The sequence below is a fragment of the Varroa jacobsoni genome, unplaced genomic scaffold (genome assembly GCF_002532875.2).
Source record: "Varroa jacobsoni isolate VJ856 unplaced genomic scaffold, vjacob_1.0 scaffold_159, whole genome shotgun sequence".
NCBI lineage: Eukaryota > Metazoa > Arthropoda > Arachnida > Mesostigmata > Varroidae > Varroa > Varroa jacobsoni.
This window is the reverse complement of record NW_019213061.1, coordinates 213,024-231,458: the sequence shown is the minus strand read 5'-3', so window position 1 is coordinate 231,458 and position 18,435 is coordinate 213,024. Positions and strand designations below refer to the sequence as shown.

The following is an 18,435-nucleotide window of genomic DNA, read 5'->3' as shown; positions in this document are numbered from 1 at the left end:
AGGTGACTTGTTATCATTTTGTGAAAGGCGCTTGTTCTCGTTCAGCATTAATAATCACTACTTTCGGGTACGTCAAGATTGATAATCCTATCGTTTAATAGCTATGGAGCTCAATTGTCAAGTCTCATAGCTACGCATAAGATTGACTGGCTTATTGAGTTACTTACCGTGATGTTTCCAGTACTGAATGATATACTTGGTGACAGAAGTACTGCCATACGGAGCTGCCCAGCGCAGTCTGATTGAATTGGAAAAAGTTTCAATGACTTTAACGTCGATTGGGGCTCCCGGTGCCTCTGTATGTCACAATCATAAAGAAAAGCCCAGTAAAATTAATTATGTTAGCTTTCAGTGTGACCGACTGGTTACTCATTAAACGTTTAGAAGCTAAATTTGAAATAGCGATCTTTAAAAAAATAAAAATAACAACAATAACAAAGAATCTCGTTCACTTAAGCTGCCTTTTTTTTTTGATAATCAAAAGTGCAGAGAACCGTAAGCTTTGCTATAAGCCAGAAATAAGTCAAAACGGTCCAACGATCCTTTATGCTCGACCTTCAACAGTAGAGTGCTATTAACTGTAAAAGCCGAATTAGAGCATGAGTGGAACATAAATTGTTACGGTCAGCTCTTAAATTTATATAGGCACTCTCTGTAGCTCTAAGCAAAACGATCGGAACGGTTTAGAACTCTCAAAGAAAAGAACAATTCTGTTGTAATTAGTAATGATTTAAATCTTAGACAAAACTCACTCATAAATTGTAAACGAAAATATTTGAAATAAATAAGAATATTGCCCTTTATTTGTTTAAATCGAAGTCTATATGGCTTTGGCAGCGGACCATATATTGATACTTATTGTACAAAACAAGCCATTTCGAGTAGGATGGCCTACCAAGAACGCTGAGTTTGATTGTTCGCTTATCATCTCCATAAGCGTTCGCAGCCGTACAGGTGAACAAGCCGTTATCCGCCCGATCCGTTGATGCTACCTGGAGTTCCGAGTTAATCCCACCCTCAAAGGTGTTCTCAATTACCTCCATTCTGCACGGATTTTTTTGGAAAAACAGACATGTAATTAGATACTTACTCTGTCATACTTTCTTGAGGTCCCTACCCCATGAAAAATTCTGAGACCTATGATAAATGCGTAAATCAGTTTATTGAACGCACTCCTTAACTTGAGCTTGATAGAAAATTGTCGTACGTAGTTAATATTCCGATCTAACCTGGGTGTGTCGAGAGTGATGACCTGTTCGCCTTTCTTCCAAGTTATGTTCAATGGAGAATCGCCCAATGCCTCGCATTTTAGTACAGCTGTATCCCCGCGGCGAACCGTCACAGGTGCGTACTTATGCCCGCTGGGTATCTTGGCCGGAACTGCAAGTTCCCATATGATTAGTTTTGTTAATTAAATTCATAATGTCAACGTTTAAGTTATCACTCATTTCAGTTAACATTGCATTTTGCTGTAAAACATGCATAACGCCTTCACTGGGCTAAATTCACAAATGACAATTGTTTGCATTTTTATCGCTGTCTAGACACACTGTTTCGGTCAATTTGTGTTTTTAAACTTATTTTTCTGTTCACGTTTCACTTCTTATTGAACAACTGTATTTCACACATATAGCCCAAGGGACTGGGCATGAATGCATGCAAACGGCTCTCGTCGATCAGTTATAATCGATTCTAATATTAGTCGACAGCTTCTGCCATCTGCAAGTGACCATGTCCCCAGCTGAGCTGGCCACCGGTGCCGGTAGTTCCAATAAGCCTTCTGCGTTTGCGTAGGTAGATGAAAACGCTGCAAATAAAGCTACAAGGCTCAAGTGCTGACCGTAGCGACATAAACAAACAGACAGAGAGACAGCAAACAAAAGAGCCAGAGTTAACTACGAATGAAAAGCACGATAAAAACAAACAGGATCCAGGGTTAGCTGTAATTAGGTATAAGACTAGTGAATCATTAGTGAAGTTCTCCACAAATACAACCATGACTGGATTCAGAAAAAAACGACGGGTTGAATTCATCTCACCCTCGTTGAAGTTGCATTTCCCCTCGGTCTTCATTATTCATTATAGTAAGCCACGTAGATAAATTGTGTTGAATAGGGTCAGTTATCTATTCGTACTATTAAGGCTCTGCTACAAGCACAACAATGCTCCTCAAACGACCTTTATCCAAAGGATCAATTTTATATTTTTTTATGTATGTGTTTTATACCTCTGTTGGATCGATCTAGTCGACCAATATAACAATAAAATACCTGGAAACAACATCTCAATATTTGTGCGTAACAAGAAGTAGACGTAGTGAAAGATACGCACTCACATTTAAGCATTTATGCCCAAAAGCACACTACGTCTTCATCTAAATAAGTTGTTATGCTTTTTAGAGGTTTTTCGATTTGTGGACGATATGAATTGTTTTTGAACGGCTAACTGATCAACTTCTGAGCCTCGGCAAGATCGGACACTATCGCTCAGTTTGGAACAGGCCGACTCTAGACGTCTTGCTTAACAGAGACGACCTTTAAAGGCTACGAACGCAGTAGCGCTTAGTAGTAATTATTTCACAACGAATGCGCTGGAGCTCTGATTGTGGTCGCGCGCAGCTGTCGGTAAGAAACGAAGATCTATCTGCTGATCATAACACCGGCAGCGCGTATTGATTTGTAGTCTGCACAGATAATTGAACTGAAGGCAGAGTACGACTAGATAGCAAAGAGTGTAGAGAAAAAATGGAAGACGTTATTAGTAAGCTTGTGATTGATAGCTTCTGAAATAAACATGAGAAAATTTTACGACATAGTTTCCATTAATTAATATGACAGAAACTGTTTGTTTGATTCGTATACTACTTTGGACAGCCAAACGGTTTTACGATGGAAAATACCTTTTCTGCAAGTTGCATTTATGTACATCTTTACATATAAGATTAGATATGACAGAAGCTTAGTAGTTAGGACTAAAATATTAACGAGATTAATTGGCGTATTAACAACTGATAAAACGAACAAAGATTACGAATTTTAATAATACAGAGCGGTTGCGTTACTAAAGACAGTGATTTCAATAAGCGTTCTATGTACACGGAATAAACCGGTAAGTATGCCTATAGAATGAATTAGCTTAGAGGATGCCATATTGTCAGCTTTGTACACGCAGCGAAATTAATTTGAACTGATAGAAATCAAGCCTCGTTTCAAAAGTTGCAGCGGGATGAGGCAAGGTTTCAGGTACCCCTAATATGAAGCTCCACAATCGCTTGAATAGTTCCTAAACCATTCGCGGCCAGACAGGCAAAGCGAGCCCCGTGAAGTCGCGCAGCGCCGCGGACACGCAAAACTCGTGCCCCTGGAGTTTCGCTGGATTTTAGTGGCACGATGTCAACTTGTGGAGGTAGCCACGAGCTCCAATGACCGTCTGATCCTGAAAACATTTTGATGAGCAAACAATAAATAGCGATATACACAGGAAAGCGCAACGAAGTTCTCATAACTGCTTAATTTCGTCTCGGATTAATGGTTGGAAGCAATATTCAAGTTTCAAAGTCAGCACTAAATGATCCTTACGTACATCAGAACTACATATGGTGAATCACATAAGCCTATACGGCAATAGCTCAGTATGCTTACAATAGAAGTGTGGCTCAGTCTCTGATCAAAAAGAGTATGAAGCTTCGAAAAAAATACGTTAATAGTATATGACTTGTGTGGATAATGAGGGTTTTTTTAGTTGGCGTAAAACATATCATACGAACGATGTGAATGGTTTCAAGAGCACATGAAGACATCGGGTGGAAAATCTTCAATATTTGTAAAGCTTCAACAACGTATAAAGTATAGCTTCAAAACTTTGCTTTATTCAGGTAATCGCTCGCATGTCGAAGAGCAATAGTAACTGAGATTTTTTTGTGCAAATATGCAAAGTAGTACGCGTGTCATTTACTTCCATCCCTAACAAAAATAAAGTCCCTGTTTGGGTCTCACTTATAGTGATTTTTCAGAAAATAAATGCAACACAACATCTAGTTATTCACGAAATAAAAACACTAAGAGCTCTTCATAAGAACGTTTGCTGCACGTGAAAGTTTGACAAAGTATCTAATTTCCTAAGTATACAAACATTCAAGCAAATCAAAGACTACAAAGGAAAAGTTATCAGTTCATATTGAAGATAATGGCTTCCGAAATAGTTTACCGGATTTTACAGCCATACTAAAAAGGAATATATAGCTGTAAAAAAAAAACGCCAAACAAATATAACCCTGAAAATGACCTCTTGTTGTAATCAGCATAAATTTACTAGAATTACCAGAATGAAACGACGGCTGTTTTGTATGGTTTGGAGTTACCGGTTATTTAAAGGATCGGGAAAAAAGCGGCTTCTAACAGTAAAACATGGTGTCATAATACGGCAGTTGAAATCATTCATCTAAATTAGCAAAGTCGCACTATATGATGTTAATATTTAATATCCAAAGGCCTTTCTTGATGAACGATGTTTTTCTGTAAACCAATAGGGGGCTAAGAGCTTAGGTGGAGCAGAAGCATTATGAGAGATTTGCTCGCACAATGTTTTTTTTTTATTACAGAAAACCCTGTTCTTATTTATTTAACGTTAGACCTCTGGTGGAATAAAAATTCGTAGATGGCGCCTATATTAAGATCAGTTTAAAGGTCAAACCTGTAGCGAGCGGCTCACCTGATCACTGTACCTCTGGCAGACACGGAGGTGATTTATGAAGGTATTTGAGAAGCAACTTCTCGCTCTGTCGTTTAAATAAGAAAAAGGTGGCCAGACAACGAAATGAACATGTACATTATTTAGTAATTGATTTTATGATCTTCACTAAGCATTTGCAACAAATGGAAGTGGCAATATAACCACTGGAACAGCTGCGTTAAATGTTTGCACTTCAGTTACCTCTACCTCAGTAGAATTAATGGAGGTTTTCCTTTTTAGCTGACAAGAAATATTTATAAAACAAACTATAGCAGGGTGTTATTTCATATATTTCTTGAAAGAATAAAGGATTATATAGCGTAATTAAAAGAGGTGGACGCGACGGACAATCTGGAATTGTAAACAATACGTAAAAGCACCTAATGGTGGCACCATTGTAAATGATACGAGCTCTTGTTACGCTTTGTTATAATTATGATATTATCAACATTATATTTTACGTATGCACACCATAAGGCGCCAAATTTGACGCTGTTTATTTATGTACTAACACGGTTAAGCATGTGCAACGGGTAGAACAAAGCTTAACTATTTGTGCCTTACGCAATATTATGGCTACATATTAACTAAGTATCTTCAGTTTCTAAGGGTCTTCAGTTTTCTCTGGCTAAATGCATTATATTTCCTGTGCTTATGTATATAGACAACTAACATTTTTAACATTTACAGCTTTTTGGAGCAGTATAAAGGGCCGCATAACGGGCTAAGAATGACTATAATATCGGCGGTCTAGAAAACGTTATGATCTTAGTAGCTTCAGATAATAGCACTCTAGAAATCTGCAAGAAATGCGAAGGTTTTCTACTTTACAGGCTTCTTTTTACAGAGTATTACCATACTTCTTCGAGATGCAAGCACAAAACCAATACTGTTTTTTTCTGGAAACTCTTATAGGAAATAGGTATTAAATAGTCATAACAGCCGGCTCTGTTCTAAAATGATTTCGAACTTCGCCGGAGCAACTGCGGTTGGATACGTGTATATAATTAGTTTCTCACATTCGTTCCTTTAATGATTCATACCACGATATTTGCTGACAGCTGTGGAGACAGTTCCGGCTAATCGTACACAGTGTTCACGCGTTTTTACGTTCAAATGGCATCGACAAAATACACCTACTTTTGACGAGTAGAACACGAAACCCATACAACAATTTAAATTTCCTTCATCTATCCTTTTACTCAGGATAAATCCTGTACTTAATCATAGTTCCACCAAAAACATTACCTTTTATAATTTGATTTTATATGATTGCAAGATTTTGGATTAGATATATTACCATTCAATTGTAATACACAGATCGTTGGACAACGTAAAAGGGTTTAGTCATAGTCAGCGTGGACTGCTCGTATTTGATTAACTATTTAAACTGTTTTACTGTTCTTCGTATTATTCATAATACAACAAAAATTAAATGCTGTCATTCTGTGTTTAAATAAAAGCCGATACGGGTTGTCCTTTTCTAAACGTATACATATAACTTCAGTTGGCTTTTGCTTACCATATGATTAAACAAACAAATATGTAAATATGCTTATTTAAAATTAAGATTTAGATCAATTTTGGTCCTATCATTTAAGCCAAAAACAATGTTGTATAGTGCTTCTAGAAACCAACCAATCCACTTTCATCTAGACCTTTTAAAATGTTTTACCAATTTTAAATGAGTCAACAAAACGTTGAAACAGATAGGTGAACTAGCAGATGGTGTGCAATATGTAAATCCATACATTTGATCAGCTGACCGAAAAAGAGAACAAAAAGCAAAATGTGACAGTGATGTTCATTAATAACATTTATGCAGGGCGCGCGAGCCGGTGGATCATAGTCATCGTCCGAATTTTCCTAAGGCTATTAGCTTATTGTTGAATACCTAAATATGAAGATTACTTGTCGATCTTATGACTAGACATAAAGTAACCCCACGGTTTATGGGAAAGACTGGACGGAACGTTGGGCCTCGATTTTGCCTTCCAAAATACTTCCAACGTTAAATTAAATGGGAGGGAAGATTAACTATCTAGATAGAGTAGAAGATGTTGTTTAAAATAAAAGTTATCTTACACGTTACTTGCGCATGGAATTATAAGAATAAACCTAATATGTAGAAGGCAAAGAATAGGCATTGGGTAAATGCTGTTAACATCACTAATGGTCGTAGTTGGCTTGCCTTCAGCAGTCCACGAGATTTCTGGCGCAGGCGAGCCGGTTGCATTGCATGAGATATCAGCCGTCTCTTCCACCAAAAGGTTGATTTCACTTGGCGGCGGCGTACCGTTCGACCATCGCGGGGGAACTGTAATACGGAAAACAGAATAACAGACAGATTCAACGTATCGTTAGAATGTGTCACTATTTCACATAGAATCAAACATAAATACAGCAAATCTCGTAAAGAAACAGACGACTTGTTCTACAACTACGACTTGTTTTTAAACAGCAAGAGCTCCACAAAAAAGCCACTACAAGGATCAATAGCATTTATCGTATTTAACATATGCAGACGGATTGCATATGTAATTCGTATGTAGAAACAATTACTTTTTACAGTGACACATACATTCGATATAGTGTAACGAGGTATATATATATATATATATACCTCGTTTTAACTAAATTTGATATCCAGTGATCTTAATGCAACACAAGATATGCAAGTAGAAACTTGAATAATAACCCGGCAAACGCCATCACTAGGCAATAGGTTACTACTGATCTATTAAAAATGATTCAGGTTGTAGCATAGGTTAGGACTCATTAGTTACGGACGTATTCATGAAGAATACATCCAAAATCAAAATTAAATTCATTTGCAAAAATTTTAAACTTAATACACGGGGCATGATGATCTACTATATTGCCATAAGCATAGATGTCACCTTAAGATCAACTGAAGTCACTTACAGTAAAAAAAATCTGTCTCGAAACGCCTACAAGAAGATCGCTTACATCAAATGGTGCCTACAATATCCTAAAAATACTGTGGACATCATAACTTCGAAGTCTTACAATCAAATTGCGTGTCGATTTTCCGACTAAGTCGCTACGGGCATCTATAAAGCAAGTGAAGTTCAAAAAAGGGGGTTGGTTATGGTGAAATCGTAAATGCTTGGGATCATATCAGTACCCCAAGAGAGGAACTAACATTGATTCCCCCATCGACATGTACACTTACCGTACATCTCGGAAGGTATGCTATAGACACGCTTGAAAAAAATAAAAAGTAATCGCCCTTCAGCGCTAACCGTGAAAGTAAGGGTTACATATGTGAACTGAAATCCTAAAGGAAGATGGCACAGAAAAAATATAAACAGACTTAAACCACTATTACCTCATGATATGCATCTGTAACCCATCACTTGCAGCTGTCATCAGGAGATCAGATGGCCTTGCACGTCTTTATGCATATGGAGAGTAAAATCGGCATGGTAAAAACAAAAACAATGTGGAAGATCAGTAGAATTTGATAAAAAGTCAATAAAATGTAGGGTGCATCTAGGGATTCGTAAAGCGTGAAGTCTAGTCTATTCGGTCAACACACCGCAAAGCCAAACAAATGTTGGCGATGAGAGGCTTCGGGGTTTTCCATATAAAAGTAGGGCCAGCAGGCTAATGTGACTTGTAGAAAAACGGCTGTTCTATCTAGTAGCAGATGAATCGCTTTTCGTTAAAAAACACCGAAAACAGTGCACCTTGCCGGAAACATCGGCGTACCAGTAACTTCATTAACGCACTTACTTTTTTTTACTATTAGCGCAATAATTAACATGATATAAAAAGGTATGAAACGATTTTGCATACAGTCGTCATATATGTAATCCATAACATACTTTATAAAACAAACGGTTATCACGAAATAAATCATGGCTGCCTATATCTGTGAAAATTGTAATCTTTTGCAAAATCATGACTTTAAACGTATTCATTTGACGTCACCAACACCACCAATGAAAGAACTCAGCCCTCACCCGCGGTTACAGATTGTCAAAAACGCAATTGTACAATTGACAATAATTTTCAAATAAAACAATGGTAAAGAACAGTAACCTGTCAACGCTATAATAATACTAATAGTCAGTGTCGTTTGGGGTCCAACAGGATTGACCTTGCGGACGAAAAGAATATCTCCGAGCCTGCTTATAGGATGGTCCTTTTAAGCACGTTTATATAATTCAACTGCCCATCATGTTTATCGATAGTATAGTCGGAATCTAAATACTTCAATAATATATGATATGTCTGTACACATATGGCTAAAGTTGAATGCAATGTAGTAATAATAAGAAAGTAATAAGGTTGAATGTAAATGAATGTTTGCTCGAGAGCTCAGACATAAGTATCATCATGCAGCTCGGTAAAAAATACGGATTTGGACGATTATATTAACACTAAGAATCCCTGCGGACTCTCTAAATGCGGATAAATAATAAAATAATCTCAAAACATAAAATCATCAACACAGCGAATATTATTTATGCTTCATATGCTTTAGCCTAATAAGAGGTTTCACCTATACAACCAGTTTCATGGACTATTTAATAGAGGAACACACAAACAGTATACATTAACATGTTTACAGCTAAATGCAGTTCCGTATTTTGTACGCTGAATTTACCGTGCTAGATTGTTTGAGAAAAAAAAAGCGGCTCGATACCTCATTTTTCGCTAACTCAGAATGCTCCATTGTATGAATATAGTAAGCCATCGTTGATTACCCATCTTCAGGGATTAAGATATACATTCATAGTGCAGTGCAATCTAGTGCATTGCTTCATCTACATGCTGTTCTATGCATCAGCACAATTTGGCTACATCCTTCACCACCATTATGCCTACTTACCATAGCGCACAACACTAGTTACGAACTCCTAAAATATAATAGTTGGTTTCACACACTAGAAATCTGGGTTAATAGTACCTGCTCACACAGCCTAATAACATGTTTCACAGCAAGTAGCGTTTGACAGCTGCTTAAATTTTAGCGCGCCCGCCAGATAGTCTCGTTCACTGTTACGTATGGCAGAGAACTGTAAAATGGGCATGGTTAGAGCAAATTTACAATGACAAATTTATCTTTCACCGCCTTTCCCGCCATCGGTAATCATTTTCTACAGAAACTTTCTAAAAATCATTACAAATTTTGTCCTATAAAACACGTGTTTACATTCGGCTAGCCGGCAAGCCACGTGTGGAGTTCGTTGTTAGGGGACATAGATGGCGCTGCGACCTCGTCTGAAGGGCTAGCCAAACTCGTGCGAACAGCCCACAGTGGTTGATAGCCGGTAGCCAGTGGTTGTTGTGCGCGTACTGGCCTGTCTGTGCGCGGAACGCGAGAGCGGAGGGGAGACGCCCGACGGGCGACGGCGTTACCCCCGGGAGGTGGCGCCCCCTATCTAGATAGGCACAGCAAGCTCAATACATTCAGCCAAGCAACGGACAAACCTACCGATGATATCATGCTAGCTTCCCTTTTGAGAAAACTCCTCTTGGGGTCCCATCGCTGGCGTGAGCAGCATCCTCAACGCCCGTCTGTCTTCCTTAGCTAACATGCAGGAAGGGACGCGGTAGGGGCGGAAAAGGGGTCGCTCACCAAGAAGCTGTGCTGCTATCATTCTATCACCGTTGTCTGTTCTCTTTGTCGATGGTGCACGGGTTTCGCTGGCACAGTTGAGCTGCCTATCATGCGACCACTATGCGCGCGAAATATACCCCGACAAAACAGAACAAGGCCGTCTGCCTGCTGTTAGCTGGAGCCGAAGCTAGCACAGTCGTTCTAGTCAGGTTAGCCAGTCGTTCCGAGGAGAGGAGGAGAGTTCGTGAAGTAGGAAAATCATAGTGAGTACATGAATGGCAGAAAAAGCTGGTTGGGTAGATAGCTAGCGGGACAGCAAGCTAAGTAACAGCATCGGCTGGTATAGTTACGAGGCAGTACTGCTGCTACGGAGATCTGCGGAGCAGCAGAGACGGCGAAACAACGAGAAATGCACTAGTGCGACATGCAGCGCCCGTTGCTCATGCTATCGAATCGCTGTTCAGAGTTGTAGAGCGAAACAGCAGCCGGTAGAATCGCTCGCTCACTGTCGACTGAATGAGTCACTCGGGTGTAGCGCGGGTCGAGGTAGTATCGGTCCCGATGGTAGCCGTATTGGCGGGTGACGGACGAACCGAGGGTCAGTGAGCGCAGAGAAGCGCGCGGGGACGCACAGTGCACACAATGGAGCCATGCGAAAACACACAAAGATGGGGATAATGATGAAAAAACGACTATGTTTTGTTAAAGCATTGGAAGCGCTAAGCTAGATAGTCAACCTGCAAGTGATTCGCTAGCGCGTTGTGGCGACGCATGGCGACAGAACGAAGGTTGAACGCGTAATAGACAATTATGAGAGGAAAAAATTGAGTTTTGACCTGTGATCGCCTATGGTAACTATGATCTATTGACACGTAAATAAAAACCTATAAATATGAGGAGGGGGAAAAGGAAATCTGCTCTTCGTCCAATGAATTGGGACTTGTTGTCTGCTTATGACAATAAAAAAAGCATTTTCGAATTATCTACCTTATAAGTCAGACGAATGGAAAAATAGTTGGCGTTATAAAGTATCGGCGTCTTAGGGTAAAACTTCACTTTTCAGATTTAAACAAGGAAAATATTGGAATAGTGGGATAATAAACCATAGGCAGATCCATAATGACGATTAAGCCGTACTGTCTTTAGCTGCACAGGTGAAAATCACAACGGAGCTCTGAGCGCATAGCGAATACCGAGAAGCTGATGTAGAGCAATCTCAAACATTGAAACCATGATCATTGATGGTCAGTACTGCTGGTTTATTCGATTGCTTGCGACAGCCCACAAATAATAAATCCTCTACTTGAAAGAAAAAATCCAAAAAACATCGAAGCTTACTGTAGCGTTCAATGCACCCAATGGTCATTTATCTCAAATTTTATAAAGCCAAATCCCATTTATTTCACAAGTTATTCTTTTGCACACAGTATGTGTGCGAATAGATGTATGGCATAGGTACCGAAAAGCACCTTGACAAACTTAAAAGTTACACTGCTTCGGTAACGTCGGCTTCAATGTATTGCGGTTTCCGAATGTGGGGCTGATTAAGAGTACAGGGTACTGATAATAGGACAAAAAAAAAGATGAAATCGGGCGAGACCCAAAAGATTAGGCTGAATTTAGGAGCCAATAAGCTGTATACTTATGATAAACAGATGACTAACCTAGTTCAAATATTTATATTTTCAGTACGATTTGGCATTTAATGTTCAATCGACGCTCTTCAAACATAAATCGCAAAACTTAACGAAATCCCATGTCATCTCTCGGTAACAACCGAAAATTACTCGCGTAGCATTGAATTGTAATCAATGCTTGTAACGATGCCTGCGGACTGAATTATTCCTTTTACGCCGACGGCGCCCTAGAGCTGCATTCCTGCCTGGACATCACACAACTCTTTAGGCTTGCATTAAGTGCTATACGTTGTGAGGCCCCTCCATCGTGTTTGGATGGCTTAATCCGCTTTGGGTGACGGCGTATTCTAGGGGAAACATGTTTATCTACGATTCTTTGTTTCGTCATAACAATAAAAACAAAATAATCAAACAATAATAACAAATATATATATATATATATATATATACATTGTGTAATTGGGTTCGAGAAGAACGATTTTATATTAAAGCAAAATTATTTCATTTAAGGTAAATGTCACCCGGCACACTTTCACGTGCCGAATACAATATAATATGTAACACGGTGTGTCTACAGTGCACACGTTATTGCTACATGTAGTCAATATACAGACGGACATAAAATCATTAACATTCGATGTAGCACTAATTGTTATTAGATTAAATTTCAGTGGACCTTTTGCTTTTCCTAGACAATTTATAGATGACATTTGTAGTAATGAGAATGAGCGCTTTCATACCTATTTGATTCGCTCTGCTATATATTCGTTGACGCTATGGCTAGTACTTGTTCCAACCAATCAACGACGACCTCGCCGATTCAGCCAACAGTCACTTTCGTCAAAGAGAAGATACCCTCTCACACCCGTATTCAGACAAATACTCATATAAGCTGTTGGTAAGACGCTTTCGATTAAACCAAATTGGCTGTCATGTGGAAACACGTGTTGGATCATCGGTTCGATATATGTGATCACGCAGCAGTGCCCGCGAAGCGGTGGATAGCCCCATATTATATTGATGTTAAATGTTTCGAGTTTACGCCCGAGACTCTGTTTACAGTGCATCTGAGAGCCGACCTCATCCAGCCTATTGAGCTGAGTCTTTACCAGCGTCAATAATAATGATATTCGAAACGATATTTATCGGTGTACTTCAATACTACAGAGAAACGCTTCGCCACAACTGCTACTTCGCGTCAGCGAAACAGGGCGGCGTATTTTAATTTTACAATGTCGATGCAACAGCTTCGATCAAATAGAACTATAATCGCGGGTTGTTAAAGTTCTACTTTGCCATTTCTTCAGCGACCCATCGAGGTTCAGATATTCATTGCATGTAGAATACGAGCTGCTTTTGCTCACTTCCTTTGGCTAATGGATGTTGCGCTTGAATACACAGCATGCCATGTCAAAACGATTGTATCGATGCAAATTTCATATTATCGAATAGAGCTTATTTTTAGAAAATGATCCATTTCGTGTACGACATCTACGAAATGATCACAGAAAAAGAAGAATAAGCCAATATTTTCTTTCGCGGTGGTTCTTGTTTTCCGTCCTCAACTTGAGAAAAGTTACAACAACAGATACCTTTACTAGCGAATGACGAATGTGGTTACTGATACGGCTTGCTTCTGCCTCTGAACAATCAAACATTCTTTAGCAATGCCTATTTACTTCGTGAAAACATCCATTTTCCAGTACACACAAAGATGTCGCATCTACACGACGCGTAGTTCAAATAATTTCCCAAATGCCGATTGCAGAAGTCGCCTAAGACTTCGACAGGTGCCTAATGCACCCAGAGAATCCGCCCCAATCTGCTCGATGCATTTTTCGTTTTCGTATATTTTTACCTAACTGAGCCTACGTTTACCGACGTGGCAAGCTTGCAATCGTGAACGGGGCTAAATGAGCGTCAAAGTTTTTATATTTGTAAGAAAAAAACAGCAAAAAAATTATTTTGAACAAAGCTACATAGTCGTACTATGAGAATGTTGTATGCATTAAGGCTGGCTTACTGCGCGCTAGCCCTTATATAGCGTTTACGACAGAACCGTGTTATACTATAGAACAAGGAGGGCATAATTTTGGTCTGCAGCGCACTCATTACTTATTCCCCATTCGTTGATGTTTCTATTCACGGCTATTATTCAGCCCACTAAGCGTACCTTCGTTCAACTTTGGTCTTCCTCTTTTCATCCCTATGACGCCGAGTTTAACTGAGCTGGACGTGTAGCGAAAACGAAACTAGGTAAAGCGGTTATTGTAGCGCCCGCCAGACTAACAGACTCGGGTACGAGTCACTTCAAAAACTGACTGACTTACTTACTTACTTACTGTCGTCTTTAGTCTGCAACAGTAACTGCCAGTCCCCAGACGTGCCCCAAGCGTCTTTCATCAACCTCTGCCTATGTACCACGGCATCCCTCAACGCTGAGATATAATGATACGATTACCCCGCTGTTCTCGGCTGTTTCTTCGTTTCGGTCCTTTTCTTTAGTCGATTTGCCGTTCGCTCAGGTACTTAATATGACACTGTTTAACTGGCTAATCTATTTTGTAGCCTAAACGGCGAGGATTAGCTTGTTGTTTTTTTGCCTATTGATAGAGTTCGCATTGGTTTGTATCCCCCTAAATGCTAAAGAGCCTGATAACGGGGCAAATGTATAGGAGTTTATGGGTAATATTATTGATATATAGACGGAGATTAAAGCAATGAAGTGCGCTGTGAAGAAAGAAACGGCGACACCAATTGAATGTACTAGACCAAAAAGACCTAGCTCTATCAACCTCGGAGATGGTGATGCTTAAGAGATGATTGTATAGCGGTTACACACGTTAACGCCTACCGTTGTCGACGGCTAAAGTATCAAAGTGATGGTGAGAACTGTGATTTATCTTGAATTATATCAAATGCAAAAGATCTGAGCTAAGTAAAAATATGATTCATAACGACACGGAACCACTACATGAGATTGTAACTCAGGCAAGGCTGCAGGATTATAGTCCTGATGGCCATTCCAAGAGTTACAAGCTTTCGCCATTGTCGAAATATATTATCATAATGTTGCAGGGATGAAATTTTTGTGCTGCGCGTTAGTCACAATCGATTTGCTTTCAATAGAATGGGTTTATATTAGATATTATTAAAACAGATAAATTTATTCTTCGAATTATCGAGTAGCGGAAAACGAATTACCTTATATAATAGGTATGTAATACTGCCACACTTTACCATATTATCTGGTGGACAACGTTAGAGTGAAACTTAGGACGAATCCATCTTCCCTAACCCATATCTATTAAAACTTTGATATTATAAAATTGATTCCAGATAGTAGTATTCCGTTGAAGATACATTTCTAGCAAAAATTAACATCATTGTTCTATACACCAGCATCACTGTGTCATTTGAAACGGAATACTATTTGTTCGTGTACGCTGTAGATGATATAAGCCAAACAAACAATTCATTATTTCTATCGTTCTACCTTGAGAAGAGGTCGAGTGTAGTTGTTCCAGCGTGCACGAACGTTTTGTTCTGTTTCCATAATGTCCTACGTCTGCCCGATGGAGGACATTATGGAGAGAGGCCCGTGAACGTTGCCTGATACGGGGATGTTGGCGTTGCCAGAAAAGACCGTAAGCCTGTTTGTTCGAAGAGCAAATGAGTACATTAATATGCAGCGGGGACAAACATAAAAAGCGCGCGAACAGCGGGGCACCGAAAAAACAGAAATATAGCCCGAGAACTGATGACAAGGAGAGCTATTTCCATGTATTGCAGCACGATGGCAATAGATGGTGTTGCAAAGGAAGGAGTGGCTACAAACGGTAGTTGACTCAAACGATGTATAGAACCTGCGTGGAGGAAGGTGCGAGAGCGGACTATGATGAGTTAATACGAGATAAAGTACGAGGACGGCAGAATTCGAGCCTGGGCTTGTTAATGAGAAGCGGAAGGCCACAGCAGGAAAAGCAAATGGGTAATCTAAGCTGCTGCTGGTCACAGTCATTGGCTTAGCATTGTGACGCACTTCGTCGTCGGTCGTCGTTTTTGCATCAGTCATACGTCACCTCTATATATTGGTTGCCTATGTTCTCAAATTTTAGCTGTCTGAATTCTGACGGAAAAATTGTGAGTCCGAAATTGCTTTCTTGACACAGAGGGGTACATTGAGAAAAAGGTCTCATTTCTTTTAAATCTAAAGTTTCGTGTATTATAAGCCACTAATCATGAGAGATATTTTTCTTCTGAATTTTTCCCTATCATGTTGTTTAGTGATAGCTAAACATATTACGTTTACATAGTAATTTCTACTTTGGTCGTTAATATATTACCCATAGATAATTATACGCACTAATATATACCAAAATTAGAACTTAAATGCCTGTAAGGATTGGGAGTCTTTCACTTCTGTTATGATAGCAGCCAGTTGCAATTTTTGGCAAACTTGGGCGTTAATTACGTTCACTACTAACTGTACACTCGGAGGAAGTTCGATCGTATAAAAAAGATGTTCCTAATAATATGGCATAGTAAATACTACTAATGCTTTATATGTCGTTCTACGTCGCCTAGATAGACTATGAAACGTGAACTAAGCTTACACACGCACAAAGCGAGAAAGGGAGAAACTAACGATGTAATCACCATCCACGGATGGCATCTGAGAGTTCCTTCTTTACCCTCTAAACGATCATTTGTGTAGACAAGAGAAACTGGGTCGTTTACGAAGACGCTTCCACCGTGTCGAGCTCTATGCATTCCGTCGCTGTCCTCTCCTTTGCGAGCGTCACTAGCTGTCACCTAGGTAACGTTTGGTTCATTTTTGGATGATTGAAAATGCCGTTTGGCGATTAACAAGACGTTCATACTAATTTCGTCGACGGGAATTCGTCCTCGGTTTGCTCTAGATGACGAAAAGATCGAGATGTATTGCTTGGTTATTCATTCGGATTTGTCTTAAAGTTGAACTGTAACACACAAGTAAGCTTCTAATCGAGTTGGCAGTACTTGTTCTAGTAAATTTTGTCTCCTCTTTTTGTCTTAGATATAATTCACCATTTATAACGGCCTATTTTATCTCTAAACGCATTTGGTCTATGCATTTAGTTGTGATTCCAAAAGTCCCATATAGTTCCCTATTTTTAGCAAGATGCCAACCAAAATATATACAGTTTCTAGTACTTATTGCCTCTTTCACTGTCATCACTGTAAATACAAATGTAACCTTTGTTTTGCTATTTTACTAACTAAATATACGGCATTTGTATGCAAAGACAATTTGCAACTCTTTTTACTCTTTTAGGGGCGAATATAGACCCCACAGACTAGATAATTCGCGCCTCAAGGTTTCAAACTGAAAACGATAACTGAAAGAGTCGGAAGGCAACAAGCCAATTTTCCCATCAGTACATGACATTGAGGCTGACGAGAAAATACGAGGAAGCAAAGGAGCACAGTTGTTCCTGCCAGCCTATTCACTATCTTGTCCTCTGTCCCTCCAAGCAGCGCCGTACCCTAGAGAACGTCATTCTCCTCCGGGGCTGCGGACAACGGAACACTGGATCGAACACTGGAAAATAAGCAACTGTGAGGAAAAGCCTATGCGAATCTGTCTGTGTCCGTAGGGAGTGTAGTACAGTTGAAAGTTGCCTGGAAACGCCGAAGGCGAAAGGGCACTGAGACCGGAAATAGAGGCCGTTTATAGGGAGGGGCTGAACAATCACTCTTGGCTTGGAAACGCAGGCTGGATAAAACTCGGAAAGCGGGCACTGTTGTTGAATCAATGTTGACACCGCTGCTGTTCATATCTGCATCTTGAAGCAAATCTCTTCGAATGAGTGAAAAATATAAACGTCAGTCACATAAGTGAGCTGCTGTCCAGGAGTTTCCGATTTCCGCCTACTCCCTAGAAGGTGGAAAATCTAAAACACTAATAGATTTGTCATTGTAGCTTTTGCGTATATATTAGAGAAACACTAAAGAAAGTGGCTGGTGTTTTTTGTTGGCAGTCGTCCAGACGTTTTCAGTATTTTACCAAATATTGAAAGAGGCCGAATAATTACTTAAGACCGACAAAGATTTGAATACGATCGAGTTAGACACCGTCGTTATCAATTTTGCTGTTCTAATAAATGAAAGATACTGATTACTATATAAGTAATGGAGGTGTTTCGAGACATTTCTGTGGATGCGTGAATGCCTGTATATATCCAGATTTAGGCTAGTTAAGCTGGGGTTGTAAAGTTTGCGATGGTAAAGCGAATAAAATGCCATAAGCGAACTTTTGCTTGCTAGACTGAATCCGCTGATAGCGAAATACGTTTTTTTTTTTTCGCGACTAAGCTGCCGGAATGAGTCTTAAATTTAAATCAATCTAAAACAAACAATAGGGCGGTGTAAGCACTCGAATTTTTGACAGAAGATCCGTTTTCCAATAAGTCGTTGGCCTTTTCTGTCTTA

General features: G+C 39.5%; 1 protein-coding gene across 4 annotated transcripts in view; it reads right to left on the bottom strand.

Annotated features, from left to right (window-relative positions):
- Nucleotides 1-18,435, bottom strand: part of LOC111270380 (cell adhesion molecule Dscam1) — a 185,641-nt gene that overhangs the window by 11,005 nt on the left and 156,201 nt on the right. For all 4 annotated transcript variants that reach the window (XM_086972474.1, XM_086972470.1, XM_086972472.1 and 1 more), the window contains 3 exons: nt 1,230-1,380; nt 896-1,044; nt 168-296 (listed from right to left, as the gene is read on the bottom strand). In XM_086972474.1, the coding sequence (XP_086828600.1) occupies nt 168-296; nt 896-1,044; nt 1,230-1,380 (429 nt within the window). The remainder of the gene's footprint in view (nt 1-167; nt 297-895; nt 1,045-1,229; nt 1,381-18,435) is intronic.